Source organism: Scardinius erythrophthalmus (genome assembly GCF_964197995.2).
Source record: "Scardinius erythrophthalmus genome assembly, chromosome: 15".
Classification (NCBI taxonomy): domain Eukaryota; kingdom Metazoa; phylum Chordata; class Actinopteri; order Cypriniformes; family Leuciscidae; genus Scardinius; species Scardinius erythrophthalmus.
In genome coordinates, this window is record NC_138235.1 from 15,781,389 (window position 1) to 15,799,046 (window position 17,658).

A 17,658-nucleotide genomic window follows, 5' to 3' on the forward strand; every position below is an offset into this window, starting at 1 on the left:
CACACTTACCCACTGGGAATTTTTCCCACCACATCGACACCATTGACAGCTTTCAGATCAGTATAATGAGAAACAAGAGTCCCTGCAATAATCTGGAAAGATACACCAAAAGTTGTTTACTGAGCATCTGAAGTTTTGAATACTACTGGCACACCATGTACTCACCAGCATGAGCTCTATGGGAACAGGGAGGAGTAATTTGTGACGGTAGCAGGAGTTGATCTCTTTTACAATGACCAGAGCTGTGAGAGCCACCAGACTGATCACCAGAGTGGGAATATGAGTCTGCGGTAATAAACTGCCCAGCTCCACCAGAGTCTAAAGAGAGAGAGAGAAATGAATGTACTTACTATAGTAATAACAGTAAGTTATGCATAATTACAAGTAACTAAACCTAAGCTAAACCCTAAGTACATTTAGTTAATTAATATTACTCACTACTTAAGTACAATGTAAATACATCACCTTAAAATAAATGTGTATTTTTACAATGTGTCTGAAATTTTAATTTATAGGGGGAGACATTCATTATTCTACTTGTGCACCATTGTGTAAAACACTGAGGTCTATAATAGGGTGTATCTGAGTGCAAATTATGGTGCGTTCAAGTCCTCCTGGGAAGTTCGTATGTACGAGGTGGGAAGTCGTGCTTATAACGGCATGTGCGTTCAAGTCACTTTCGTCGGAGCAAAATGGCGGAGTACTTTCTCTTAATTAATTACACAAAAATAAAGTAAGGTTCTTAAACTTTTGTTCTAGAAAATGAAGAACAAAGAAATGTGCATCAGGTGTACTTTGTATTTTTATGTTTTTAATTAATTTATGAAGCCACTGCCAACACATCGTTACATGTTGCATTGTTATATTATAATATCATATTCTGTGTTGGTATTGTGTATTCCGCCAGGTTAATCACTGACACGCCCCCAACTCGTAAAGATCGGAGCTTAGAGAAAATCCCGAGCTCCCCACTGGTATTTACGACATTGTGGTGGCGTTCAAGTGTGTTCAACTCGTAAATACGATCTATACGAGATGACTTGAACGCACCATTAGTGCAATGCCTCGAGTGATGGTGGAGGCGCTGTGAAATGAAATGGTGAGTTTGGGAAAAGATTAATTAATTATTAATGTTAAAATCCTCACGCCAATTTATGGAATGCACTTTTTGCGTTTTGAGTATTGGTAACCAATCCCAGTATTAAACCTTGAGGAAGTGTCACACAACTCTATATCTTTAACACAGATCAGAGAACGGGATACAACTATATTGCATTTTCTCGCAGAAAGTATTTACATCATCTTAAAGGTTGGATAGGCAATGTTTTTCATAAACGAAACTCTCTTCACATCCTGGAAGTAATCAATAAAAGAAGTGGTCTAAATTCGGTCCGAATCCAATGATAGGATGTCCTACCTGCTTGTCAACATATGTATTTCAATACCTCCAGTCATCCTACCACCTCACACCTTCTACAAGCCATCTCTCCCACACTTCTACCAGCACTCACACACATCATCAACTCATCCCTCCATACTGGCACTTTCCCTACTGCATTCAAGCAGTAATAACTCCACTGCTTAAAAACCCCACATTAAACACATCACTTGTAGAGAATAACAGACCTGTCTCTCTCCTACCATTCATTGCGAAAACAATTGAACGAGTTGCTTTCAACCAAGTAACATCCTTCCTGTCTCTGAACAACCAGCTGGATGTCAACCAATCTGGCTTCAAGAAAGGGCATTCAACTGAGACTGCACTACTGTCAGTCACAGAAGCCCTACGGACCGCAAAAGCTGCTTCCAAATCTTCAGTCCTCATTCTCCTGGATCTGTCTGCTGCCTTCGACACTGTGAATCATCAGTTCCTTATGTCCACCCTCTCATCTCTGGGCATCACAGGTACTCCTCTCCACTGGTCGCATGGAGAGGCGAGGTATCCAGAGCACATCAACTGACCACAGGGGTTCCTCAGGGTTCAGTTCTTGGACCCTTGCTCTTCTCCATCTACACCACATCACTGGGACACATCATACAGGCACATGGTTTCTCCTACCACTGCTATGCTGATGACACACAGCTCTTCTTCTCATTTCAACCAGATGATCTCACAGTAGCTGCACGGATCTCAAGCTGTCTGACGGACATCTCATCATGGATGAAGGAACATCAACTGCAGCTCAACCTGGCAAAGACTGAGCTTCTCTGCCTCACTATACCCACCAGCTAGATTCATCATCAATCACCCCATCAAGGTCGGTCAGAAATCTTGGAGTAATATTTGATGACCAGCTGACCTTCACAGACCAAATTACAAAGACAACTCAATCATGCAGGTTTGCACTGCACAACATCAGGAAGATCAGGCCTTTCCTAACTGAGCATGCAACACAACTTCTCGTCCAGGTCCTGGTCATCTCTAGGCTTGACTACTGCAATGCTCCTCTGGCCGGACTTTCATCATATGCAACTAAACCTCTATAAATGATTCAGAAAGCTGCAGCTCGTTTCGTCTTCAACGAGCCCAACTGTGTCACTCCTCTGTTCATCTCTCTGCACTGGCTACCTCTCGCTGCTCGCATCAAGTTCAAGGCATTGACGCTTTCTTACAGATCTACCACAGGCTCAGCTCCCTTCTCCTACTTTCACTCGCTCCTACGAGTTTTCATCCCTACCAGAAGCCTACGATCGGTCAATGAGCGACGGCTTGTGGTTCCATCACAGAGAGCCACAAAATCACTCTCCAGAACATTCTCATTCCCGGCTCCATGCTGGTGGAACGCTCTCCCCACCCTCATCCGGAATGCAGAATCCTTGACAACATTCAAAAGACAACTGAAAACTCATCTCTTCCATGCTTACTTAACCTCATAAAAATAAAATAAATAAAAAATCCTTTCCTTTTCCCTAAATCCTTCCTTGTCTGGCTTATGCTACTCTAAGCAATGCCTGCACTTTGTATTTTGAGCACTTCTTGCGTTGTTTTTGCCTCTTCATGATGACTCGCTTAATTTAGCCCTAATTTGTAAGTCGCTTTGGATAAAAGCGTCTGCTAAATGACTAAATGTAAATGCAAATCTATTACATTTATTTTATTGAAATAAGTGAATAGTCGGCATTAACGCATGCTATTTTTAATTTACGTTGTTAGTTTCAAGATATACTGAAATCCTCACATAAAGCAGCTGCAGGGGTCCAGTGAATCGTCTGGGCGAAACTCCTAACATGTATTTGAGTTGAGAGATGATGACGTGAGTGGCCGCGCCTGTCGTGTAGCCCCGCACTAATGGCTCGGAGAGATACGTCACTACAAACCCGAACCGAACCAGACCCAATAAAACCTACAGAAAAAGACACAACACGGAATTAACAAAAGCACATTTGAAAATTAATTGAAATTACATAGAGGAAATGCATTGGTTTCAAAATGTATTGTTTTGTTTTTCTACATTAGGGGAGAGCAGGGGCGAAAGTACCATTTTTCAGAAAAACATAATTTTAAAAGATATTGTTTTAGACAGAGATATATTTTTGCTGTGGTCAATAACTCACAAGTGTGGTCTATCAATACCAGGTGGTATTTTGTACAATGTCGAATGACTTCAGTATAATTTCACTTTGATCATAAGTTGCACATTGTTACTTTCGACCCCGTCGGTTGGGACGAAAGTAACACACAGGTGGGTCAAAAGTAACACAACAAAAGTTTGTGTTACTTTTGTTTTCATTAAATATACCTGACTATGACTTTGTTAATATGTAACTGCAAACATATTTTGTCCTTTATCTAGGCAAAAAAAATATTAAATTACATTTTCATTTTAAATTTCAGTTTCATCAAATATTTCAAAAATAACCAGACAGTACAAACTTGATTTGTTTAGAATATTTTTTATTGGCAATGTCAATCCATTTTATAAAACATTCACCAGTATGAACAATTATGAAAATTAAACTAAATTAGCATAAATTCTCAAAATAATCTAACAGTAGTCATGTTTCCATCCAGCTGTTTTTATGCGTAAATTCAAAATGTGCATAAAAACATCTGGGTGGAAACACTGCAAATTCATAGGTGGAGGTGGAAAAGCTAACAAAAAGGAAAAACAAAAAGGAACATAAAAAAGGCATTACTCATTGTCACAGTTGTGACAGATATAATGTTCTGCACCCTCAGTGCATGCCTCATGTGACCAGAGCTGGCAAAAGAGACACTGAACCCACACTTCCCCAGGCAAGGATGAGCTGAATGTTTCCTTACACACAAGACATTCCTCATCCTTGTCCGAGGAAACTGTGGGTGCAGTGTTTTCGATGGTGAGGAGCCTTTTCTTTGGAGCAGACGGCTTCTTCTGGATCCTCTTCTGTTGCTCCTCCTCCAGAGCTGCCCTCACCGGAGAGTCCATTGACCTGCAACATTCAAAGTGAGAAAAATTGTTGTCAACATTTGAATAAATTTACAGACAGTTATTGCTCATCCTCTGTCCACATGATAGCAGCATGCATAAAGAAATTACTCAGGAAAAAGCAAAAACCGAACGCCACTCACCTCCTTTTGCCTCTCCGTTTTGTGTCCTTTCTCGGACCAGCCTTGGGAAAGGGACGTACAGCTTCTGGAATGAATCCCTGGACAGAAGTCCTGGAATACAGACCTAGACTAGTCTGCCTTACCTCAAGCATACCTCTTTCCCCTTCTTCAGGGGGGACAGCTTAATCAGCGGACACAGAAACAATAATATTAATATCATGTGCACAATTCTATTTTAGTTATTATTTTACTAAAATCCTTCAGGATTAACCAAGTTCTATCTTACTTTATCTTACCTGAACAGACAGCTGGGTGGTCAGGGATGGCAGACTCTAAACAGGTGTCCCTTGAACCAGCAGGATACTCTGGCAGCAGTCCTCCCGCAAACAGGCTCTGGCTATATGGGTGTGTGTTGGAATGTGGTGTGGGAGCACATGGTACTTGTGAAGGAACTGGGCGGTCAGTAACATAGGCAGGTGAGAAGTCTTGCTCCTCAACAATATCTGTGTTGAAGGGGCAGATGCCAGTGCACACAAAGCCAGATGTGATGTTGCTGGGTGTTGCTGCTCGTGGCAGAGCTGTGGCCACTAGGTTTGGAATGTCATATATGGTCAAAGTTTTTCCAGGATGTGTTCTCATCCAGTGATCTGCTGCTGTGTTTACATATCGCTTCAGTGGACCGAAGACACTCCTGTCGAGCGGCTGTAGACGATATGAGCAGTGGGGTGGGAAAGATAGTAGGATGGTATCCCGTTTGACCGACAAAAGTCAATTGCTGCTACAGAAAGGTGTGACCAATGACTGTCGAGGAGGAGCAGCACCTTCGACTCCAGGTTCACACGGGTGTGTCTGGCAAAGTGCTGGAGAAAGGCAAGAAAGTCCACATCCGGCATCCACCCTGAACTATTGGCAGAACCAGTAGAGCCGATGGGACCATTCCTAACAAAGTGGTCCAGGAACTTCTTCCTGGGAAAGATGAAGTACGGGGTAATGCAACTGCCTTGTGTATTTACAGCAAGGGCAATGGTGACCAATGTCCCCCTCTCCCCAGAGGTCACTGCACCGACCTGGCACTTCCCCTTGGTGGCGATAATTTTACCCGGCACCTGGACCGTTGTGGTACCTGAAATTTTATTATAAACTTTGATGAGATTTCATGAACATTTGTAAGTGTTTATATATTACACTTAGTTAGTGTTAGTGTTTGTATATAGTTAAATATTTATTTACATTATTGTTTTATTATCTCTATCTCTATATAATAAATTAATACATTTGTATGTTTTTATTATAGCTAGGTGTATGTGTGTGTGTGTGCGTATGTAGTGTTTTTATATAATTACAAATTTATTCACCTCATAGATTTATAATCTGTATATATTTTTCTGTATAGGCTACAGTATGTATTTATTATCACAGTCTATAGTTTATTAAATTTTATATAACAATAGATTTGTCCCATATATTTTAAACCACTGAATCATTGTAACTTTTTTTTTAGTTTTAATGAATTGTAAACTTTAACTGTTTCGTCCACGTTCCAAATGTCGTTTGCTTCAAAACGTTCGCGGAGAAGAACTGTCTGCAAGTTCTTAAAAAAAAGAGGACACATTTGTTTTGTTGAAGCTAGTGGAACGGGACATGCTGGTGGCTTGGGGTCTACAAATAGATAATGTCTTGTTTTTTAGCTTTACAGACAGTGGAAAAATTAAATATAATGTCAATACAAATAAAAATTAGAATAAAAATGAAAAATCTATTTAAAGAATATACAAATCTCACATTTTGATAAGCATTTAAACTGGTTTTAGTAAGAGCAGTTTAAGTGAGCTGCATGTTGAGTGTTTTTACTGTAGGCCTACTACACTGACCTCCTTAGTAAGTAAGTAAGTACATTTTATTTATATAGCACATTTAAACATAGCAGGGCTATCCAAAGTGCTGAACAAAGTAAAAACAAATAGAATAAAACACAGAAACAACCAAACAGAACAGACAGAAACAGCATCAGGAGATAATTAAAATGCCAGGGAATAAAAATAAGTTTTCAATTTAGATTTAAAAATAGCAATTGAAGGTGCAAGGCGGATGTCCAGAGGCAATTGGTTCCATAGACGTGGGGCGGCAACAGCAAAGGCTCTATCTCCCTTAGATTTTAGACGGGAGCGAGGGATAGATAAAAGAGCCATGTCTGAAGATCTTAAAGATCTAGTGTGTGCAAGAGGAGTAAGAAGATCTCTAATATATAAGGGAGCTTGATCATTAAGAGCTTTAAAAACAAACAACAGAATTTTAAACTAAATTCTAAAATGGATCGGGAGCCAATGAAGCGAGGCTAAAATTGGGGTAACATGATCGTATTTCTTTGTCCCGGTCAACAGCCTTGCAGCTGCATTTTGGACCATCTGGAGCCGAGCAAGTGATGACTGAGGAAGACCCAAATACAAGGAATTACAGTAATCCAGGCGAGAAGTAATAAAAGCATGAATAACCGTAGAATGACAAAAATGATTTTAGTTTGGAAATTAACCGCAACTGATAAAAACTATTTTTTACAACCGAATTAATTTGTCATAATTCAGAGTCAAGAATGACACCAAGGTTCCTGACTTGAGAGGAAACTGAGGGAAAATGGTTAACCAGTTCCTTAGTGAGATTAATTCTCAGTTTTGGAGGGCCAAAGACAATAACTTCTGTTTTGTCCTCATTAAGTTGGAGAATGTTCTTATTAGGAGACAGGCCAAAATAAATATCAGCTGCCCTCTTAAACAAACAGCGCTGATATTGATTCTCGTTTTAGTTCTCCTTTTTTATCCAAAGTCTGCTTGCCATGGTCCATAATGTTTGAACGAAACAACAACAGCGTGCAGATAGACATTATGAACTACACAGTTGTCCACGTCTGTCGCTTTGGTTACTATCAGAGGGCTCTGGTTGCTATGGCAGTAAGATCGGAAACCAGGGAGAATGCGGATATGACCCCATTGACGGCGACAAAACGGAAATAAAGAAACGGGACGTGTCTTCAAATTAAATTACAAATTTCTCCTGGTTTGAAAGTTGTTGGAAACAGTCGGGATAATGTAAGTACACAACAACAAAAAAATAGATGATGAAATAGTGATTTTTGCTATTTTTAAACAAAGCAAAAAATTACATATTGTACCTTTAATGTAAGCATCCAGCTTCCTCTCTTGGTCCACAGAGAAGACTTTGGTGTGTGACCTATACCCTGGTGGTCTAGTCTTCTCCCTACTGTTCTCTGCCCTCCTCCTGCAGTATCGGAGCAAAGTGACATGGCATTTGCCATGCGACTTTGCAGCTGCCCTAAGACTCATTTTCCTGACAGATATGTCCAGAAACGCCCTCTCATACATGTCTGGCTGAATCAGACCTCTGTCTGTCTTTCTGACCCTCACTCGAATAATATGACATAAACATGTTTTACAGTAATAAACTCTGCAACACAGAGAAAATCACCTCATTAGAAGCGGTGTAACAAGTGTTACTTTTGTCCCGACAGGAACTCCTGACATTTAAACCCGAACTAGATGTACTGCATGGCGGTACAAAATATGACCGCCGCTCAGGCCTGCACTGGCTTTCCACAAAAATAAATGACGTGGAGCAATTTGGCTGTATTGCGTGTTTATGTATATATCTAAAAAAAGTAGTAGTATGTGCATGTCTGTCTGTGTGTGTGTGTGTGTATGTGTGTGTGTTTGTGTATGTGTGTGTGTGTGTGTCTGTGCGTGTATGTATGCGTGTGTACATGTGTGTGCGTGTGTGTGTTTGTGTGTGTGTCTGTGCATGTGGATTTGTATGTGTGTGTGTATGGGTGTGTGTCTGTGCGTGTGGATGTCAGTGTGTGTGCATGCTTGCGTTTGTTTGTATTCCTGCATGTGTGTGTGTGTGACAGTTAGGGTTGGCAACTTCAGAAAAGGAAAATGCGGGACAATCGTGGTTATTTATAGGAAAATGAGGGACACTCAAAATATTTGTACTGTATCACACAGTGTACGTCATTTCAGTGTCTGCAGTTAAGTTTGTGTTTAAAAGGTTATCAGACATAAACACATTTGTATTGCTTAACCTATTTATGTATTTAATTCTAAAAATAATTTTAATGTCATACATGAAAAAAGTCACATTACAAACAAACCATAGTTCAAAATAACAGCATTTATCTAAAATAGAAAGCTTTTTTAACATTATACACTAGGCTTACAGTTCAAAAGTTTGGGGTTAGTAAGATTATTTTTTGGGGGGAAAAATAAAGAAAGTAATTGCCTACTTTTATTCAGCAAGGATGCATTACATTAATCAAAAGTGACAGTTAAGATAATGTTACAAAAGCTTTCTATGTACTTTCTAAAAGCTTTAAAACATTAATAATAATCAGAAATGTTTTTTGAGCATATTATTCCCTCAGGTAGATTACATGTTTTCTTGCGTGGCTGGATGTTAGACTCATGAACAATAATCACGTTGTTTGCATTCGCCAAAATTGATTAGCCGAAATCAAAACGTGGACAGTGAAAGGAAATTACCGTTAGTGCGAGACGAGTCCGGCTTGAAGCGGAAGCGACCAGACGGCAGAGGATGTTCGCAAATCAAACAATGATTTGTCTCAAAACAGTGATTAAAAAAAGCTGTGATTGGATGATGACAGGTGTCGGTGATCATTCTCAAGTGTCGTGGTCAGCACTGCTGCTGTTGCTGTTGTATCAGTCAGTGGTTTATCAGCTTGTCAAAAAACGGGACACGGGAGGTCACGCACGGGACAAATAAATTAGGCCCAAAATGCGGGACGTCCCGCCTAATTCGGGACAGTTGGCAACCTTAGTGACAGCAACCCTTCGCTCAACACCACCATCTACAGGCCGATGAGTGTACAGTCACTAAATGTGCACATAAATGAATTTATTTTATACCCCTCCATGGATGAAATTCTATGAAACTTAGCATACCCCCAGAGGATGTCAAGTTAATCATACACATGAAATATGGTGCAGTTCTGAACATCTCAACTGAAGATAGGGGCGATTAAAGCAGAATAATATTGCACCTTGATGTTGATGTGGGCCCAAGAGCAACATACCATAAAAATTTCTTCATCCTCGGTGCCACGGTTCAGGTAGTTATTTAGGAAAAACTGCATTTTTTGGGTTTGGGGGGGCCCAGCGCGGGGGGGGGGGGGGGGGGGGGAGTGGCCCCCGGGGACCAAACGAAATTTTTCTGTAAAAGTCTAGTGGGGCTACATGCCCACCAAATTTCATGTTCCCCGGTGTTTCGGTGTCCCTGGTATCGTTGACGAAAAAATTCAGTAGATGACGCAAAAAAAAAAAAAAAACCTTTGACAATCGATTATGGGCTAGGTTGATGTGGGCCCTTAAGACCAACATACCATAAAAATGTCTTCATCCTCAGTGCCACGGTTCAGGTAGTTATTTAGGAAAAACTGCATTTTTTGGGTTTGGGGGGACCCAGCGCGGGGGGGGGAGTGGCCCCCGGGGACCAAACAAAATTTTTCCGTAAAAGTCTAGTGGGGCTACATGCCCACCAAATTTCATGTTCCCCGGTGTTTCGGTGTCCCTGGTATCGTTGACGAAAAATTCAGTAGATGACGAAAAAAAACTTTGACAATCCCTATATGACCGCTTTCGCTAGCTAGCGGCGGTCATAATTATACTGAAAAACTCTGTCACGTGTTACAGCACTAAATAACCTGTAGATTGATCATTACTGAGACACATGAAACGAGAAACACAACTTGTAAATAGAAAAAAAGTACTTCAATAATTTACTTACCGTACTCGAAAACAGCTTTCCGGACCTAACCGCGGGAAACGATGATGAAGTCACGTGATATTCGGCAGCTCCGTCACTGGCTGCGTGCTGAAAGCAAAGAGTATAGAAGTAACAAGAGGCGAAACTCAATAGAACGTTCCATTGCAACAAACTCACCCATGCGCAGAGCTGCAGCTCCGCCATCTTGGACTGAACGCAACACCGCTGTCATAGGATTGAACTATACCGGTTCAAATTCAAAAGCGGTTAAATGAACTAAAAAGTAGTTTCTAGTTTTTAATATCTCTAGAGCAGACATCCCATGTCTCCCGGAAGATCCGGGAGTCTCCCGCATATTTATAGCGGCTCCCTGATGCCCGCAAATTAGCTAAAATCACCCGGAATCTAGAGCGAGCGAGCAAGAGCGCGCAGCTCCAAACCGTGTAACAGTAACGTTAGAGCACACGGCAGAAAGGGTGAGGGAGCGAGATATCAACATATCAACCTAAAATGTGGAACACAACTTGTTCAGATTTTTTGCTTTCATTTTCTTGCAGTTCTAGAGTAAAATATATTTTGTAATATATATATATATATATATATATTATATAAAATATAAATAATTATATTTTAAAATTTGTACATTTTAATAAACTCAAACTTATATAACTTTTTTCTGTTTCACTTTCATAATTTATTTCACTTCAACAATAATCTGACAAATTAAAACAAGACCAACCATAGTATTAACGTTACAACCATACTAACGTTACAACCATTTAAGTTTGGATAGTGATTTTCATGTTTAAGCGAAAAAAAGGTGACAGTTAAAGGGTTAATTTAGTGATAACAATGAATTAATAAAGCGGTCATTTGCCAGGTTAGGTGTTCATATATCTCTGAAAGTATGCGATTTAAAAAGCCCATTTCGAGTCTTGACAATTTCGACCAAATACATAACGTTAGCAAACTGTTACTGCGGTTATGGGATAGCTTACATTAACGTTACAGCACCTGTTATCGTTGACGTTAGCTCACTTTAAAGTTAATAAAACCTTTTCTACTTTACCTCTCTGGATCTTTGGGGAATCTATGAAATGCTAGTTGATTGGTTGTACACTGGTAGTTTTTGCAGTTGATGGCAGAACACTGTTTTCTTTGTTTGCAATTATTTTCAGACATAATGTTAATGCTGTACAGTAGTTGTGCTACCAGTAAAGCCGTTGGTTCAGTCCAAAATGGCGGCCGCGCTACCGAAGCGCCACCTAGTGGCTGTTGTCAAAACTGCAACGGAGTTTCGCCTCTTGTTACTTCTATACTCTTTGCTGAAAGTGCTGTCATAGCTTGAAATGCAAATGTAGTCAGGGCTCTGAGAAAATCGCTTTGTTACTTTCGCCCCGGTTCTCCCCTAATCCTTGGTTTGTTGTTGTTTGTTCATTCTTTTATTTTCTTATTTATTTATTTGATTGTTTTTCACATGCGTTTCTTTGCTCACTCTCTCATTATTTTGTATTTTCATGCTTTGTTTTCATATTCTTGTTTAATTTGCAAGACTCACTTGAAAGATGCCGCATAGTAACGTCGTTGCTGCGGCTACTTTCACCCGTTGCACGTCTCGCGCCTCCGTATCCATGACGACTGATCCATTTGTCCCATTGGTCAGAAAGTGATCCTCGGGAGCCAATCGCTCTGAGACGCTCCCGATCATTATGCTAATCACAGCAAAGGTTCCTAAAAGCAATTGAAAGCGCGCGAATTCCCACTGTCAGAAATTATTATTGTAGGCTATACATGTATGTATGACAATTATGCGTTATAATTAGATGTTTTAAATGTATTTTGTATCAAATACAAAATCTCATTTCACATTAGCAAACAGTCTCTTCCCCTCACCTATGGAGACGTGTTTAGAAGTGCCAAAGATGAAGTACACCAGTACAGGATAGAAGGAGGTGTAGAGGCCAAACACAGGTGGGATAGAAGCCAAGAGAGCGTATGCCATACCTGAGTATCAATCAACACACAGACAAACTTATAGTGGATATAGAGAGTCATTGCAATTTACCCAATTTGTGTTTTTGCAAAGAAAAGTAGGAAAAAAATCCCGTCAAGATGTCCAAACAGACCAAGTGCTGTATGCAGTTAATTATTCCAGATATATATATATATATTTATATATATATATATATATATATATATATATATATATTTTTTTTTTTTTTTTTTTTTTTTTTTTTTGCTCTTAAAATGTGTCACTGGTTTTCAGTGGTAATAAAGGTTGCAATTTTTTCCATGAAACATGCAAAAGTTCTGACATGATTTATGTTTGCTTCCTTTTTTACAACACAATAAACAGCTGTTTTAACAGAGGTGTGCATACTTTTAATACCCCCTCTATACTGTATCCCTTTAGAGACTTCCCTTTCAGTTCTGCTGTTATATTTTAATTAAAACATTATTTATCACGATTATCAAACCTTTTTCTTGGGGACATCCCAGCAATGTTTTTTTTTTATTATTATTATTCTTCAAGGAAGATTTTGTGAATTTTTATCCAATGTGTAGTTTTGCTTTGTAACTTGAACTTGTAAACTGACCCTGAGGCAGATGCATGATTCCCACACTGACACCTGAAACCAGGTCACCAAGTCCATTCTCCTGAACGGAATACCGGGGGATCCAGGACAAAACTGGTATCCATGTTACAATCCAAATCTTCCACTGTCCTACAGAGCACCTTGCAGACAGTGAAAGAATAAGAGTTTTATAGAATGTGTTCATGGAAAATAGTTTAACTCTAAATCTTTGGCATCCGTTAACAATTTCATTAAAGACAGACAGATAGACAGATAGATAGATTTTTTTTTAAAACCTTATTGGAATCAAAATTAGGAATAGATAAGAATCATAATCGATAAGCAGAATCGGAATCGGAATTCAAATGATACCCAACCCTAGTCATAAAGGGAGCTGCATCATTTTCCTTGCATAACAACACACTTTGTGTCTTTGAACCTTACCTTATTGATTCACAGATCTTCTGCTTTATAGAGGGCCTGTGGATTTCAGTCTGCCGTTGAGCTATTTCCTTTAGTTTAAGTTCATCCAGGATGATCCTCTCCACGCAGAATTTTGCTCCAGCATGTTCAGAGAAACCCATGCCTGTCCTTTTCATGTTCATTGTATGTTCCTTTTTGCCTATAGGTTTGGGGATTTCAGCAACTCAAACCCCTCAAACCCTCAAACCCCTCCCAGGGGGTAAAGTAGCCTATAAGTTGAGATGTTTTTTTCTCCCTGAGAATATATCTTGTGACGATTCTTCTTTTCACTGAGAATAATGAGTATAGGTTTCCATGGAGAGATGACAGACAGATAAAGGAATCATCTACAGGAGCAGCCAAAGGATTCATATAGGCCTGCAGTTTTGTTCAAACTAGAAATGTCCATATGGGAAAAGTTCTTGGGTCATTATCAGAGTCTTCAAAGATCCATCCCACACCACACCCACAACAATAAACATGAGTGTGCCAAATTTTACACATCTCTTAATGAACTTGTGACACTTCACTGACTTACAAACACACGGACAAAAGGAGTGTTTTTAAAAGAGTTATTTGGACACTGTGCTTGACCAGGAATGAGGTTCAAAATAATTACAGTTTCAGTCCTTGAATGAAAATATAAAAAGGCAACACCTTATTTGTCAATGAGCACTAAAAGCTGTCCCTTCAGCTGTAACAAAAGCCTGACCAGGTTTTGCTCACTGTCCAATTGTTATATTTTTTTGTCATCATCTGTCAGTTTACTTTTAGTTGTTTTATTTGCCAAGATGACTTCCCCAAGTGAGCAAGATGAGTTAGAAGAACTGACAAAGTAATCAGACTTGATATGTAGCAACGACTTAAGATATGCAAAGATGGTGCACTCATATTATAGAGAAATTGAATTATATAGAATTAGAGAAAGTGCAATAGCCACTAGGCCTATGTCACGAAAAAATTGAAGACTGGAAGTACGTCTTTTAGTAGGGATACGGCTCTTCCGGTTAGCTTTTTACAATGGCGGAGTCCGATAGATACCGCTGGACCAAATCTCTCCGCAACCTGCCTGAAGTCACATATGATGATGTGGTTTGGATGGTAAATGAAAACTCTCAAGTGCAGAGCAACCCGGTACACTACAACAACAGCTGCGGGTGTAGCCTGCCATTGTTGTTATAGCTCTAGCCTTTCGCCAGTAAGGTAAACGTTTCTATGGTAACAGCGAGTTGGACCAATCAGCAGACATTGCTGCTACGCTTAGGATTGTGGGTAGTGTAGGTTTTTTCATAAGATCGCAGATAAAACATGTTTTTCTTAAAATTTTATACGAACTTGTAGCTTCTACAGGAGCAAAAACCTTCGTTTCACAACCTCATAGCTCGTGGTCAGTCTACCTCGGATGGTTTAGACATTATGGCTGATAATCTAAATCCTTATAGAGAAATACTGTTGACCGGAAGTTCTGAATCCCTACTCCGCGTTCCGGAAGCAGGAAGTGTGACAAAGGCCTATCGCCTATTGGTAAAGTCACTTCAGCTGCCGTTAGAAGCTCTGGTTGCTATAGAAACAGTGTTCTGAGACATGCGCTTATGACTGCACATGTGCATTGGCTGAGAGGCGTTTCAAAGACGGACGCGGAGTGAAATAACTTGCCTTAAAGGGACTTTGTAAGTTCTGTATGGAACAGAGTGGTAAGAAACTCTGTTCTTGCTTGATTCTCTCTTGAGGGATGAGAGTTGAGTATCTGCAACTTGGGGTTTGGGTCCCACGGCTGCCAAGGTGGCAGAGCGGGATCGATCATAGGGATTGTAGGCAGAGCGTGGGAAGGAGTCTGCCAGGAGTTTTTCCCTTCTTGGGCTTCTCCTGCTAGCTCTGCTGCTCTCTCTCCCTGGTGCTGCATCCTCTTTGGAGGCTCCTGCCTTGCTAATGGGAGTAGAGCAAGCGCAGTGAGGGAGCTCCTCTCTCGCTTGCCTCTTTTCTTTTGGGATGAGAGTCAAGTGTTTGCACCTCTCAGTTCAGGCCCTTCGATCATGGTGTTGCAGGTTGGTAGAGTGGAGACAGGTGTTATCAAATGAGTCCGCCTCCTCTGCTTTACCTCCTTGCGGCTTGTGGCAAGGCAAATGTGGCGGCAAGTCAGGCCATTGGGTCTCTACACACCATGGGATCTGCCCAATCTGCCCAATCTCCTCTCAGCAGTGCTGCCCGAGGGTGGTGTCTCAGCTTACGCTGATGTTGCTTACAGCCTTCATTGACCTGCAGGAGTTTTCCTATACGGAAGAGTTCTCCAGCTTTTAGGTTTGGAGAGTGTGGACACAGTTAATGTCTGCTCGCTTCTCTAGGAGAACACTGCTTAGTGCTTACATCCTGCTTTTGGTGGGGTTTAAGCACAAAGTATGGACAAATGTCAAGAGCGTGAAGTTGCAGTGAGGTTATGCGATCCGCTATCTTATCTTATGCTGTTGTTCAGCATTTTCCTCTGGGGCTGAGGTCCATAGGATGGACTGATGTTAATTGAAAGTGTGAAGTTGTGGTGAGATGAGGTGATCCGCTTTCTTATCTGGTCCAGAGCAATGCTGTTGTTTAGCATGCTCCTCTGATGTAAGGCTTCTGAGGGATGCTGAAGGTGTTAGTCGCGGTGAAAAGATGCGGCCCTTTAATATATACGCTTTTATACATATCACATACCACTTTTATAAGACGCCCTCCCTCTAGCATATCTGGGGGTGTTAGGCAGAATGTGGCCTCGAGGAAGAGGAGGTTTGATGGATTAAAAAGCTGGTGTTTTTAAGCATTTCCATCAGCTCATTTTCAGCAGAGAGCTGTTAGTGTAAACATTGTCTCTATGTTGGTATGCTTCCTAAAAGTTATCAAGGAATGGGCAGATTTATAAAATGTAGAGGACTTTTGTAAAAGTCTCACTTATTATCTGTATCCCTCTCCAGAGTAGGAGGTGATAGTGCAGTATAACACGCTTCCTTGGTGAACTTGCGGTGATAATAGCGTCTGTAGGGTTGAGATTGACCCTCTCCCAGTTCAGTGTCTGGGATTAAAGCATGGTTGTGCTCACTGACAGATATTCTTATGAGTCCAGATAGGTGAAACTGAATGTGGTCTCTGTTCATTCTTTCATAGGCTCACCTCTCAAGGCTTGGTTAGTATACTCATGGTTTAGAGCTGAACAGATGCTAGATGAGGTGGGCTAAGCCACACAAAGTGGTCCACTCTGGAATAAGTGGATCTGTCACCCTCCCCAATCTATCAGATCATATCAGAGGACCTATTATGACCCTTTTTGCAAGATGTAATATAAGTCTCAGGTGTCCCCAGAATGTTTCTGAGGTTTCAGCTCAAAATACCAAAAGGACCATTTATTATAACTTGCCCTAAATGCCCTTTTTTTGGGTGGAAGCAAAAACATTTTTAAATGCAAATGAGCATGAGTCTCCTTCCCAGAAGAGGGCCCTTTACAACAACAGCAAATGTGTCAGAAATTGTACCGGTGCTAAGTTGGTGCGAGCGACTTCGTATTTCATCTATGGCCTGGTTTGGCTGCTAGATGTAATGCTATGGACTTGGCAGAGGCTATATAGTCTTCCTCTTAGCCCTGCTCATAGGGGCTGTCCTGTAGCTGTGGCTCGGACTGGTCTAATGCAAGAGTCTCTGTTTCATAAACGGCTGAGAGGCTTCAGGGTTTTCCTAGCACCTATAACACTGAGCTTCTAGCAAGGCTGTGGTGTCACAGGATGCATCCGAATTGGTTGCTAATGCATTTAGGTTTCTCCGGGTTGAGGCCCATTGAGTCCCATTGAGGTACAGTGCTTAAGTCTGACAAGGTTGTGGTTGCAGCTGGTGACTTTCACAGTGCACAGGCCGGCATTGGTCAGCATGGCACAGTGGGTATTACGTTCCCTAGAGTCAGCTCCTGACTCTGAGTCCAGCTCCAGATTATTTACGTAACCCTATAAGTTACATTCAAAAGTTGAACTCAGCCATGATGATGTATCTCAGTTTGGTCTCATTTCTAATCACAACAATACTAATACAAGCTCAGCAACTAATATGTAAATATTATGTTCAGTTGTATTTGTATATGATCATAATGCAGTCACTAAAATATCTTTGACATTTACATATATTTTTCCCTAATAGCTTACTCCAAACTGTTCGTAACAGAAATGCACTGAAAGTGGAGACTTTAGACACATATAGTATAAATAGCCTATGTCAGATTTACATTATATTGAGTACAATATCTCTAAGAAATTGGTATCTGTTTCTAGCATTATTATGCTAGAC

At 40.6% G+C, this 17,658-nt stretch overlaps 1 protein-coding gene across 1 annotated transcript in view; it reads right to left on the minus strand.

The window, feature by feature from the left end:
* Positions 1-13,502, minus strand: part of slc26a6l2 (solute carrier family 26 member 6, like 2) — a gene marked incomplete at both ends in the record, with an annotated part of 31,725 nt that extends 18,223 nt beyond the window's left edge. The window contains 7 exons of the mRNA XM_081387105.1: positions 10-92; positions 166-318; positions 3,180-3,344; positions 11,880-12,052; positions 12,215-12,325; positions 12,919-13,058; positions 13,342-13,502. Coding sequence (XP_081243231.1) covers positions 10-92; positions 166-318; positions 3,180-3,344; positions 11,880-12,052; positions 12,215-12,325; positions 12,919-13,058; positions 13,342-13,502 — 986 coding nt within the window. The remainder of the gene's footprint in view (positions 1-9; positions 93-165; positions 319-3,179; positions 3,345-11,879; positions 12,053-12,214; positions 12,326-12,918; positions 13,059-13,341) is intronic.
* Positions 13,503-17,658: the final 4,156 nt, after the last annotated feature.